Raw genomic sequence first — 12,929 nt, 5'->3', positions numbered from 1 at the left:
TTGATACTTTTTGTATTGCTGTGATCTGTTAGTCCATTATTTTTTGTAGTCAGTGAAAACACACTAAGATTTATCTCTTGTGAAGAGGAAAATAGAGATCTTAATGTTTGGACCGCAAGTTCTTGGTTGACATCAGCCAACCAAAGAGTAGGAAGCACGGCTAGTTCTGGGCAGGACACAGGTGGATGCTCCAGGGTCTCCTTCAGTTTTTTCTTAGGGCTGAGCTCTCATAGGTTGAGCACCTCCACCCTATCCCAAGGGTAGTTTTTACTGGTACCAGTTCTTCAAAGACTACTAGGGCTATGCAGTGGCTCCTGCTCTTGTTTTTGTGCTATTGCATCATTTTACCACACTGCCTGCTTGGGTCAGAGTTTTTGTCTCTGCTTGACCTCTCCATTGCCCTTCAGCTTCAGGTACAGTCAGGGCACTGTCTCACTTCTGGTATTGCTCTGATGCTGCTTGTCAACATTTGAAGAGTTCAGGTCTGAAAATGAATGTTCCTGGAGATGGATATACTACTATTCTCTACTGTAGCCACAAAACTTTTTTTGCAGAAAATCCATCTTGGACTTGCTATCATGTTTTAAATAACCATTTAAAATATCCTTATGACTAATGGAACTATAAAATACCTTGTCATTGTTGTAGCACATAGGGGATCCAGTAATAAATTAGAGGTCCTCGGTGACAAACAGCATAGATAAAACAGCATAATAAAACAAAACCTCTGGGAATGCTTCAGTCTAAGTTCCTATTTCTTCCTTACTTACCCAAAAATAAAGTTAATCACATTTCATGCCTAAGGGCTTAAACAGATGGAATATGAAAGAAATTTTCACCATTCAGCAATGTGGTAATCCTGCATCTCTGGACAGTATGTACTTTCTTAATGTACTAACCAAAATGTTTCACTTAAACATTTCTCACAGTGTATTTAGTTTGATTTAGGCAGTGGCTTGAAGCAGTAGGATTAAGTTGGTCTTCCCAGATTTATATTCAGAAACCAGGAAACAATATTTTCATTTTATTTGAATTATTTCTTTCTTCCCTTTCTAAACTAATAAGCCAACTTTATGACAAAATCATTAAAATGCTTAAATGCTCAACAGACTTTTCTGATTCAGTGTTTTAATGCAGATATGTTTTTTCGTAACTGCTTTTCTAGATTGTATTGGTGAGTGGACATCTGGACAGCTGGGACGTTGGGCAGGGAGCTATGGATGACGGTGGTGGAGCATTTATATCATGGGAAGCATTATCACTCATTAAGGATCTGGGTAAATATTTAATTTTAAAATATTTTCAATGCGTTATATTTCCAGGACATTTTGTATGATGTCTAAACTGGATTTTCTGTATTAACCATCTCTCTGAGCACAAATACTCATACTTTTCATGTTTTTCTACTAAACTCCTCCTTTCATCACATGGGTCTTTCAAAAGCAGCACATCAGTCAATGGTCTTGAAAGTACTTTGAGCGTGCATGTTCATGATCATCATAGAACGAAAGTTCAGTGTAAGATATAATATCTAGGTAGCTTAGAAGGACGTCACTCCTTTTCATTTTATCGTAACAGGTTTCACTCTATTAATGAAGATGATGATTTATGAAGTCACAGATAGCCTTCTGGTATTTTCTCTGCCCTTTAAGCAAACTATTAATTCAACATATTCTTAAATCTTTCACTGTCCTACGTGTTGCTTTTACAGTGGCTACTTCCCAAACCCTTACCTCACCCTTGATAGCTTCTCAAGACAATTTCATCTCTCAAGAGCTTGTAACTAGGACTGGATCCAGGCAATGATCCTACCTGTAGTCTTTTCCCTTCTGTCTACATATAAATATATTATAAACTCTACAGAAGTTCATGTTTGCAATGTATATATTTTTGTGGGGTTGTTTTTTGCCTAGAGTGTTCTTCCTAAATAAATTTATATCCTGCTCAACTTATTTCACCAAATAGTGATAGATACATGCGTACTATCCAACTGGTGCATTCTCAGTTTTTCACTGGAGGGCTGATTTCCTGATTGTGTTGCCTTTATGTTGGTATGTTCTTGGGATCTGCTTTGGACTGTGAGAGCTCATTTCCTTGGCAAATATAATCCAGGTTAGCAGAAGCACAGACTTCAATCTTATCACTACAGGGATACACTTCTGTCAAGTCTGGCTTAGCCATGGTGACCTCTCAAATGTTGTGGACTCATATGTCTTGTCAAGCACCATTTGACACTGAGGCCTTGTACTCTGTAGTATCCTGCAAGAATAGGTTTGTGGGGAGCAAAGCCACGTGCTGTTCCCAGGGATCATTTCTTTGAATCATTCTTGACAAGGTGACTGGGTTCTGGAATTTAACCTCTTGATCAGCTGGACTCTTCTGAAGCTGATATTCTAGCACACTGTCATCCCTGAGCTTGCTGGTCTTGGTTCTCCAGAATTTCTGCTCAGCAGAAGTAGGAGTGAAATTAAACCCTCCTGCTGTCAGTGCTAAATGTAGCTAAGGAGAGAAAGAGGAAAAGGCAGCTTCTAGCCTGGATATTTCTGTTTCAGTAATGTGATGGATAAAATACCAATGTGGATTTGCTCAGCCTACCACCTCTTAGTTTGCATAGCCTCCCCTGTGTGGGACCTGAAAGGCCAATTTTTTCTGCTCATGGGCTTCATCTGACTTGGGGATAGAAATGGGCTGCAGACAGTGTGGTATTGTGGAAGAACCTGGTCTGTGTGTGCCTACCTCTGGTGTGTTTAGTGGGAGAGATTGTCCATAAAGTAAGATGATATAGGGCCAGTGTATGTGCAACAGGGAGCTATGGTTGCACAGCCATCACCTATGTTCTTCAGACACCCAGACTCTCAAAGTTTGATCTGCTGTCCTCTTTTCCCAGTCTGCTGTGGCATAGTGTGATTTCTGGTCTCCAGCCTGCAAATTCAAGTCTTACTGCTTGATCTGTAGTTCTTTGCTGTTTTTACTTCCATATGGGCTTCCCCTCAAAACTAGTTCAAAACAGACTTTTTAGGTTGTCCAGTTGATATCCAAGGTTGTTTTTTTCCCCTTCATCAGATGGAATATCTTTTTTTCTCCATACTCCTTTTTTCCAGAACTGTAACCTGTGGTCAAGAGGAATGCGCCACATATTCCTTAGAAACTAAAATCATCTGCTGCTCCTGCTCTTAGCTCTGGCGGCCTTTAAGTAATAAACCAGCTTTCCCTACTTCCCAACGCAAGGATTTCTGGACTTGAATGATCTGTCTTTCATGAAGAACTCTTTGTAGACAAACTCTGTTATGTGATTAGCCACTCTCATACTGCAGTGGTGAACATCAGACATCCCTGTGAGTTCCTATTCCATTATTTTGCATTATTTGAACCTTTAATTTCTCATTTCCCAGTCTTGGAATGATTGAAATATCAGTCTGGAACTCAAAGTGCATTTAAATTTTTATTCTTTTAAAAGTAAACTAAATAGGATTCTTCTACAGAAGAATCCAGGTCTACGCTTTCTTTTAGTGTTTTTAATCCTTTTTTTTGTGATGCTTGGAAAATTGTCTGTTTCCTCCATCTTCAAGAAAAAAAAAAATTATTCTGCTCTTGCTACTCTATTCCATTCATAATAAACTGGTTTGTGTCTCTTAAGGGCAAGTTCACGGTGGCGTTGCATAATTCTTATTCACTGGGTTTCCCTTCACGCATGACTGAAATTCATCACTTTCTTCTTGTGCAAATATTTGATTTCCTCTGGTAGTAGCCTGTGTGTTTGCTGTGTGACCTGTGGTGAAATGCTGTTCTCTCAGCTGGGAAATGCCAGAGCCTTTGCTGATGCCCTCTGTTGTGGGCAGCTCTTCTCGTCTTCTTGTGTTCTGCAGGAACATAAGGCTGGGGGAGGACTTCTAGGTCATCACATCTAACCTGTAGGTGACCAAAGGGCCTTTCATAAACTGCCCTCCATAGCAGATTGGTTAATGCAGATTTTATCTTACTATGCACATCAAATATGACCAAAAAAAAGGACAGCAAAATAATAAGGTGTGCAGATTGTGTGAGAAACAAATTATTAAGTTTTATTTAAAATCAATTCCATAGATTGTGTTTTGAGTGAGCATTGTATTTTGAATTGTGGAGGCTTTGTTTAATATGGTTTTGGACTCAGATAAATTTAGTCTTAGATTTGTCCACCAAATACATTTGAAAGGAGGATAAGCCAACTCAATTGGCTCTATGCATGTGTAGAAGATTTTTACTGTGTACTGAGAGTCTTAAAGCCGTGGTGCATTGTGTAGCCATAAAAACTGTCTGTGTTTACCAGGGTATAACTGATCTTACAACTGTGGTGATATGATCCTCAAGCTGAAGGGAGCATTCTGAAATACGAATTCTAGAGTATAAAGTTTATATTGTGTAGTGAGAAATACTGCCTGAGAAGTACTTGAGAAAAACCTGCCATGGGCCAGGTTTAATGAAAGCAAGATAGTAGTACACTATTGAAGCAATTTTTTTCAGTGATGATATAATAGCACTTCATTATGATATTGCTGTGACCCTCGGACATGGCTGGTAGACCCAAATTGTGCCTGTTAATTAGGATTTTGATAATTCTCCGTAATATTTGAAGAATGATTATAGTTTAAATACAATTCCATACTTTCAACGTAACCTTCTCCCAAAACTATTTAATAGCTATCAGCTTAGGACCAAATAAATGAAATTACTGAAAAATTATTAAAATTATCATTTAAGATGGTCAGATTTTATTTTAAACAATACAGTTTGTTTTCGTGCCTCAAGTAAATTTTTTAATAGTTTTTCCTTTTATTTCGAAGTGCTCCTCTCCCATCATTTCAAGTCTGGGGCAAGTTCTCATCTTGCTCAGGACTAATACTTGTGTACATGAATTTGAGCAAGAAGCAGCTAGTATACATCTGGTGGTTTCAGAGCCTTAGCTAGTGCTGCCTCTTTGTTCCTTATCCAGCTGTTTGGCTGAGGGACATTTCCCAGCTGAGGCCACAGGTGTTCTGACTTGCTTCAACCCTGGGGAGCACCCTGCCACAGTCACCTCACATTCCAGTGCTGGAAATGTGGGACTTTCATCCCTAAGGGGAGCTTGAGGGAACTGAATAACGACAATGATAGAGAAAGGTCTTAGAAGGTGGTCATATGACAGTGTCAGCTTTCCAAACATAGTATTTTGAGTCTCCTAGCAGCAGTAGAGATCCCACTGGAGTTAGGGATGCAGTCGATTTTGATGAATGAATTTCACTGCTTCCTTCTGACAAACTTCGGAAGTGATAACTGTTGTGTCTCTTTTTAATTAAAACAGCTGGAGTCAATTTTTTTTTTCCTGTTTAGAAGAGAAACCTGATGGGGTCTTCTACTTGCCACTACAGTCTAGTTTATTTTCAGAGTCTCATCTCTGCTGGCACAGGAGGAATCAAACAGTCAACAGGTCCTTTGTTCACATGCCATGTTTCTTTCAGCATTTAACCATAAACTCTCTCTCCTTGTTCAGAAATGTGTTTTCTACCTCTCCCTGGCTGTGTTTGGGTCTCGCTTCCTTCATCACTAGTCAGTTCTTGGTTCCCTGCCAAGCACAGAGGTGCACATCTATCCATCAGCTGCTGCCCAACCTGTGTGTTTACGGGGGGTATCTTCAGAAAATAATGGCTGTGCTGTGAGTTAGCCAAATGATAAACTTGTCCTCTTCCACTTCAGTTGCTTCCACTGCAACCAGTGTAAGATGTTACCAGTTATTGTTAATTGAACTCCTGCTTCTATTGAAGTAGTTGGTATAGACTTCAGGAAAGGCTACACTCTAATGACCACTATAGTGATGGGTTATGGTACAAAGTAAAGCAGTCCCTGTTTTTGCTATTGTCTTGTGCACTGAGCTCATATTTGCATGCCATGTTAGACCAGGAAGACTCCTGCTTGGACTGTGCCTCAAAGTGCTCCTGAGAGTCCTGTTCTTCCAAGTAAGAAAATATTTGCTATGGGGAGCTGCCAGAGCCAGTGAATACCAGGAGTCAAGTAGATGAACAAGGGACATTTTCCTCTTCCACACCCCGGGCACGACGCCTGATGCCATTTCTGCTAGAATAGCCTGATGAAGGAAGGATGATTGTTGACAAAATCTAATCCCAGTCATCACACCTTTTACACAGCTTTCCTGCATTCCTAGACGATGATGTATATGCACATGAGAAAGGGAGAAATGTATGGTGATAGGTACTATGTGTAGTCCCATCTCTTTGCCAGCATTATGGGAAAATGGAGTTTCATCAGTCAACTTTCCTATGGATGTAGGCATGAATCTGGCACAAACAGATTTCTGTTTCATGGGAGAAAGGTACAGAAAATGATAGAAATGTTTTTAAAACAATGAATATAAGAATTTTAATGTACTACCTGAATTACTTTTTATGTAACTTAGAGGAAGTTGATTAGACAGTTTTTCCCCCTTAAAACTTATTTAAAAGTGAAATTGTAACTCTCATCTGAATTATACCCATGACTAATGCAACTGGAAAATCATTAGACAGATTTTTATGCAGTTCACTGTAGTCTTTGTATGAAGTTACATTTCTCCAGCCCAAATTCACTGGCTAATATATGAGGACTAAAGATATGTTTTATTAAAAATATGGTCACTGGAGTAATTCCTTTTCTGCTAGTTTAATTGAAGTCATATAACTGCAATTCTAATGTACTTGCCAAAAATTTTGTAAAAAACTTTTCTGAATTTCTATAACTGGTGGCAAAGTTGCTTACTGTCTAGGAGATACATTGTGAAACAAAATTGACTGCTTTTACTGTCGGTGGTTTTTTTCTTTAATCAAATATGCCTGATATTAACTCCTTGTTCTTACTTTCCACTTTCCCAAAGTTGCCTATTTTATTCTGACCACCTTTTCAAATCTGTTAAATCTACTTGGTAGGAAATGTCTGCATATGCTGTTACACTACAAGTGCATATATTCCTTTATTTTAACATTTGGCTAAATGCATATTTGGCAAGTACTTAAACCTTCAATTTTCAAACTATGTTGACATAGCAGAGGGGTGACTGCAAACATAAAAACTTGTTAATCTGGTGCTAAATTTAGACATACAGCCCTCCATAGCAATTTTACCCTATGTCTTGTGGACTGCTGCTTCTTTGCAAGCTTTAATTTACCTGGGAAATTCAAGATAAAATCTGAGATTTGTTTCTCTATAAAAATCTTAAAAGTCTGTCAGTAGAGGCTGTTGTGGGTTTTTTTCAAATATGTAACATGGCTGACATGGTGAAATGCTGAAATCCTTTACAAATGAAGTCAGGGGAATCTTGTCCTTACTGTCTTTTTTTTTTAAGGTATAAATTTTCAGTATGAAGACATAAGTGTAGCTGGTGCATTTCCTGACTCATATGTTCTTGGAACAGTTTAACAGATTTGGGTTTTTTCTGATCCACAGAGAGGGGCAGCAGAGGCAGAATACAGAGTACCACTCAGTAAGATCAAACCACAGCTGATATTTGTAATCCCAGAGAGTACAGGAGTGGGGCCCTGCATTGCCTTTTCTGCTTCACAATTTGATGAGATCTCCAAAGACTTTTGTGTTCCTAAAGAGGAATAAGGTGTGTTTTAAAGGTGGACAATGTCCTCTTCCTTTTGTGGGACTTGGAGAACATGTTGGCAGGACCAGAGCAGGGCACGGGGTGGAGTCGTCTTCTGCTGACTCTGGGCTTTGCTGTTTTACACAGGCAAGTAATGTGTTTCCTTTTCTTCTTCTTCTTCTCCATTTTTTTCCTTTTTTTTTTTGTAGACATGACTTATATTGGCTTCATGACACTACACTAACCAGTTCTTTTTTTAAAACCTCATATGCAGAAGAGCACATTTTGCAGCACTTCTCATCTGAACTGCCCCAAGCTGTGCTGCTGGGTGCAGGAAGGTGTCCACAGAGAACCTTCCCTCTGGCAGTGTTGCCACTTGACTTGCAACCCATTGCAATGGGCTCTGGGCTTGGTTTCCCTCTTGTCCCCCTCATGTCCCCAGTCAAAAGGCTTAATCCATGTTATTTTTAGTTGCTAAACTTACAAATCATTCACAGCTTTCCCCTCCAGTCTCGAATACCCAGCTCCTTCCTTGACATTTCCTCTTTGGATATTGCATTGCTTTTTAAAAATAAATCTATCTAAAACCTCTCACATTTCCCACCTCCACTCATCTGTAAATCTGCCCTTCTGCTGTTAGCTCATCAGCCTCCCTAAAAACAGGAAAAGAAAATTGCTTGGGTAATCTCAGTGTCTTGCTGCACTGCTGTCAAGGCCACTGATGCTCTGCAAGCCGAGTCCTTCTCTAGCCTGGCTCACCTTGGGCGTTGCTGTCCCCCTGTGCCCTCTTTGCAGGGGCTTGTCCAGACAGCTGCCCACAGTCTATGCCAGTGGCAGAGTTGTGTCCTCTTAGCCCCTGAAACATGTTTCTAGCAAGCTGTCAGCCCCAGGCGAGAGTGAGCTGCAGTGTCAAGCTTGGCTCCTCTCTCCACTTGTATTTCTTCCTCTCCAGTCCCAGACCTGCCCATTTTCTGTCTTCCTGTGATCCCATGTCTCTTCTCCTCCAAACCTCAACTCTCTTTACTCCCTTCAAGTCTTAGAGTTTTACTCACTTTACAATGCTATTTCGTGCAGTACTTTGTCTTCAGTGCTGCAAACAGAACCTGTCAACAGACAAAAATCAAGGATATTGCACTGCATTAAACTGATGTAAGAAGAAAACAAAGGCAGTTTCCCAAGCAAAAAACTGTTTCCCATCTCTAATTTGAGCTTCACTAGAGAATTAGAAATAAGTCATAGTCAAGGTTTAAGTAGTGGTAAAAGGTTTTTTTGAGGTGTGATTTGCTTGTAACTTTGCAGCCCTGCCAAGAAGGACTTGGGGATGCTGATGAATGAGAAGCTGGACATGATCTGGCAATATGTACTTGTAGCCCAGAAAGCCAGACATGTCCTGGGTTACATCAAAAGAAATATGGCCAGCAGAGTGAGAGAAGTGATTCTACCCCTCTGCTCTGCCCTCATGAAACCCCACCTGAAGTAGCTGCATCCAGCTCTGAGGACCCCAACATAAGAAGGATGTGGACCTGCTGGAGCATGTCCAGAGAAGGACCATGAAGATGATTAGAGAGATGGAGCATTTCTCACACAAGGAAAGGTCAAGAGAATTGGGGTTGTTGAGCCTGGAAAAGAGACAGTTAGGGGTGACCTAATTGCAGCCTTCCAGTACCTGAAGGGGGCCTACAAGAAAGATGAAGAGAGTCTATTTACAAGAGCATGTAGTGGTAGGAAAAGGAGCATGACTTCAAAATGAAAGTGAGTAGGTTTGGACTAGATATTGGGAAGAAATTCTTTCCTGTGATGGTGGTGGATGCAACCTGGTCTACTGAAAAGTGTCCCTGCCCATGGCGGGGGGGTTGGAACTAGATGATCTTTAAGGTCCCTTCCAAACCAAGCCATTCTACGGAGTCTATGATTTTCTCTGTTAAATCATTAATTATCATTCAATTAAAAATATTTCTTCTTAAATAAAAGTCTGACTAGACAGACACTTTTGTGAGATCAGTTGTCTGAACCATACAGGGTGGTATTTCTAGTAGCAGAATGAAAGCCAAAGCCCTGCTGGTTTAGAATAGAGACTTTTTCTTGGTCTTCAGAGGAAAAAGTCTGGATGTTCAATTAGCTGTGTTATTACTTTCATCCTATTAGTTGAATTTAGCCAGGGAAACAGGTTGCTAGGGGTAAGAGCCTTTTCTCTAAAACAGTGCTTGCCCATACCACAGCATACATGAATCAGATAATAGTCTCTTAAAATGGAAGCAGATTGTACCACTGTTTTTGATGATGAGTTCTTATCTTCTTTAGCAAAAAATGAAGTACTGGTTTTATTTTTATCTTAAACTGTGGCAGAGGTTTTGGAAATTCCAGGCATTCTATAAGAAGTATATGCATGATAGAAATATCCCAACTAATGTCACACAGTAAATCCACTATGTCTGATCAGCTGCAAACCTGAAAAAATAGGGAGTGCAATAGGAATTTAAAGATTGTCAGCAGCATCATCGTGTATCTTACTACCTGTTTTATAAATACCCTTCTAAAGAAATTCCAGGCCCCAGGGCAACTGCAGAAAAAGCTGTAGCTCATGATGTTAAATGCAGCAGTAGACAAGACTTGAGGATGATGTATCTGTATATAGCTCTCCCTAGTAGCACCTGAAGCAAATTACATTAGTGATTTAGGCAGTATTAGAAGGTAAGGGAACATGGAATCAGAATAGTTTGGGTTGGAAGGCGTCTTTAGAGGTCACTCACTCCAACTCCCCTGCAATGAGCAAGAACTGCTTTAACTAGGTCAGATTGCTCAGAGCCTCGTCCAGTCTGACTTTGAATGTTTCCAGGAATGGGCCATTCACAACCTCTCTGGGCAATTTGTGCCAGTGCTTCACCACCCTCATTGTAAAAAAAAAATAAATCTTAATTCTAATCAGAATCTACCCTTCTTTAGTTTTAAACCATTGCTCCTTGTCCTTATTGCCACAGGCTCTGCTAAAAAGTCTGTCCCCATCTTTCTTATAGACTCCTTTCAGGTACTGGCAGGCTGCTCCCTGGAGCCCTCTCTTTTCTCAGCCTCTCTTCCTAGGAGAGGAGCTCCATCCATCTGCTTATCTTTGTGATCCTTCTCTGGACTCCAGAGCTGGATGCAGTACTCCAGGTGAGATCTCTCCAGGGGGGAGAGTGGAGGGGCAGAATCATCTCCCTCAACCAGCACATTCTACTTTATGCTCAGATCAAGGCTTTGCTAAGCAATTTATGGCAGGGCTTGGGAATTAAGTATTTCCTTCTTTTGTTTTGCTTGTGTCTGCAGCTTTTGCTTTCCCTATTATGCTGTCTTTCTCTCAACCCATGAATTTTCCAGCTTTTATCCTTCTGATTCTCTCCCTCATCCCACTAGTGGAGGAGTGGGCTGTTTAGTACTTTGTTGCTGGCTGGGGTTTAAACCATGACACCTGTTAATCTGCTCACATCCATCTGCAGTTTCCTTATATGCCTTATATAAAATGAACTATTTGATTTGTTTGTGCGTGATTCCTGTTCCTTGACTTGCAGGGATAAAACTGTTTTCACAAAGGTGAAATGCTTTTTACGTTTTTGTGAGCTGATCAGTCTTAGAACAACACTGAAGAAGTCTGTTAGTCATCTACACACTCTCTTCTTAGAAAATACTTTGTCTTTGTAATCCTCTCCATCAGTAAGGATTTATGTTTATAAAGTGGGGAAATAGTTACTGAAGGAAATTTAGTGTTTACAGTACTGATCTCTATTTTGATTAAAAAAAGACAATTTGAGTTCTCTTTCCTGACTTATGTGCTGCCTTGAGAGTGAAGCAGGTTTATTTTTGTTACTTTGTACTTGACAGGTCATTATAATTTGTCTCTATGTGTACCAAACAATACATTTCAGTTTTGCTGTGTGGGAGTGTCTCAATTCTATCAAGCAGGACCAAGCCATGTAGGACATAAAATTCAAGTCTTGCTGGTGGTATCTATAAATGTGAGCAATCTATGATGATTTAAAAGAAACAGAAAATAGAGTCAATAAGAGCTGCATCTTGGTATGACTGAAGTGTTTGTGGTAGCCAGTCCAGCACAGTGGGACTGTAATGGAGCAAGTGTCCTGCTGTGCTTACTACACATGTATCCTTAGTCACAGATCGACTGTATTGATGTTTTTATTTCATTCTTTAACTTAGTAGCCCAAGTGCTCTGTAGTATTTTTTATGCTTGAGATAAACCGTAAGAATGTAGAAGCTGATCAGTAAAATGTACCTTTGTGGTAAACTATGATTCTATTTCCCAGTTAAGGGTAAGGCAGAGGGGAAAAAAAAAAAAAAAAGCTAATACATTTTTCTAAAACATTGGAGAACTGTAAATTCATCTGTAGGGTTTTTTTCTGATATCCTCTTTGTCTTTAGTATAATTAGTCATTTATACATATAAAAAAGAAAGAGGCACTATTTTATTTATGGAACAGTTTTTCTTCATTTTAAAATTGTCTACATCCCCCTCTACATTTTACACCTATCATAGAACATATTTCTCTAGTCCAACTGCTGTTTTATCATGTCTTTTCCATATATATTTGGACTGTGATCTGCAAGACTTTGATTTTGTGGAGGTGATACCTTGCTTAGGGAGCTGTAATTTTTAAGAAGCAAACCAAAACAGTTAAGCTTAATAGTAAAAAAAAATTGTAACTTTAGTACAGTACTTTGTTTTGTTGGGTATTTTGTAATAAAAACATGCATTGAGAATATTCTTGGCAATTTTACTTGTGGATATTGGATTTGTTTGCTGTTCTTTGGTCAGAATAGCTCTGGTTTTAATAACAGGTAGATAAATACTTATCACTTTCAGATTAAGATAATGAGGAAATTAAATTTTCCTCTGTACACTTTGTATTTAAAGTAACTGCCTCCATAGCTTACATATATATTTATTTAATTTTTTTTTTTAAGTTACCCATTTAATTTCAGTAGAACACACAAATAAATTTGCTAACAGGAACCTGTGAGATGGGAAGAGCTGATACACTGCCTCTGGGACTGGAAAGACTGAAGCTCAGTAGGGCTTCTTTATTTCCCCACCTTCAATGGACAGACACAATGATGAGCTAGGAAAGGACCGTAAGAATCTCAAACTTCTTCTCCACAAGTGAACTGAGATCTCAAGCTCCTGGAAAGCTGGAGAAATCAGCTGGAGTTACAGCCCATCTCAGCCAAACATGAAGACCCTGATCACTGACTCGAGTCCCCCTTGGGGCAGCAGTGTCAGACTAAAGCATCTTCATTTTTGCCTCGGAGGAGGCAGGAGCTGCTGCTCCTGTCTCAAGCACTTCCTAAC

The 12,929-nt window shown here is 39.6% G+C and overlaps 1 protein-coding gene across 2 annotated transcripts in view; it reads left to right on the top strand.

Annotated features, from left to right (window-relative positions):
* Positions 1-12,929, top strand: part of CPQ (carboxypeptidase Q) — a 146,691-nt gene that overhangs the window by 91,066 nt on the left and 42,696 nt on the right. For both annotated transcript variants that reach the window (XM_050322765.1, XM_050322759.1), the window contains exon 5: positions 1,166-1,277. In XM_050322765.1, the coding sequence (XP_050178722.1) occupies positions 1,166-1,277 (112 nt within the window). The remainder of the gene's footprint in view (positions 1-1,165; positions 1,278-12,929) is intronic.

This window comes from Myiozetetes cayanensis, unplaced genomic scaffold (assembly GCF_022539395.1).
Source record: "Myiozetetes cayanensis isolate MyiCay16 unplaced genomic scaffold, myiCay2020 scf1, whole genome shotgun sequence".
Taxonomy (NCBI): Eukaryota; Metazoa; Chordata; class Aves; order Passeriformes; family Tyrannidae; genus Myiozetetes; species Myiozetetes cayanensis.
This window is presented reverse-complemented; position numbering and strand designations above follow the sequence as displayed.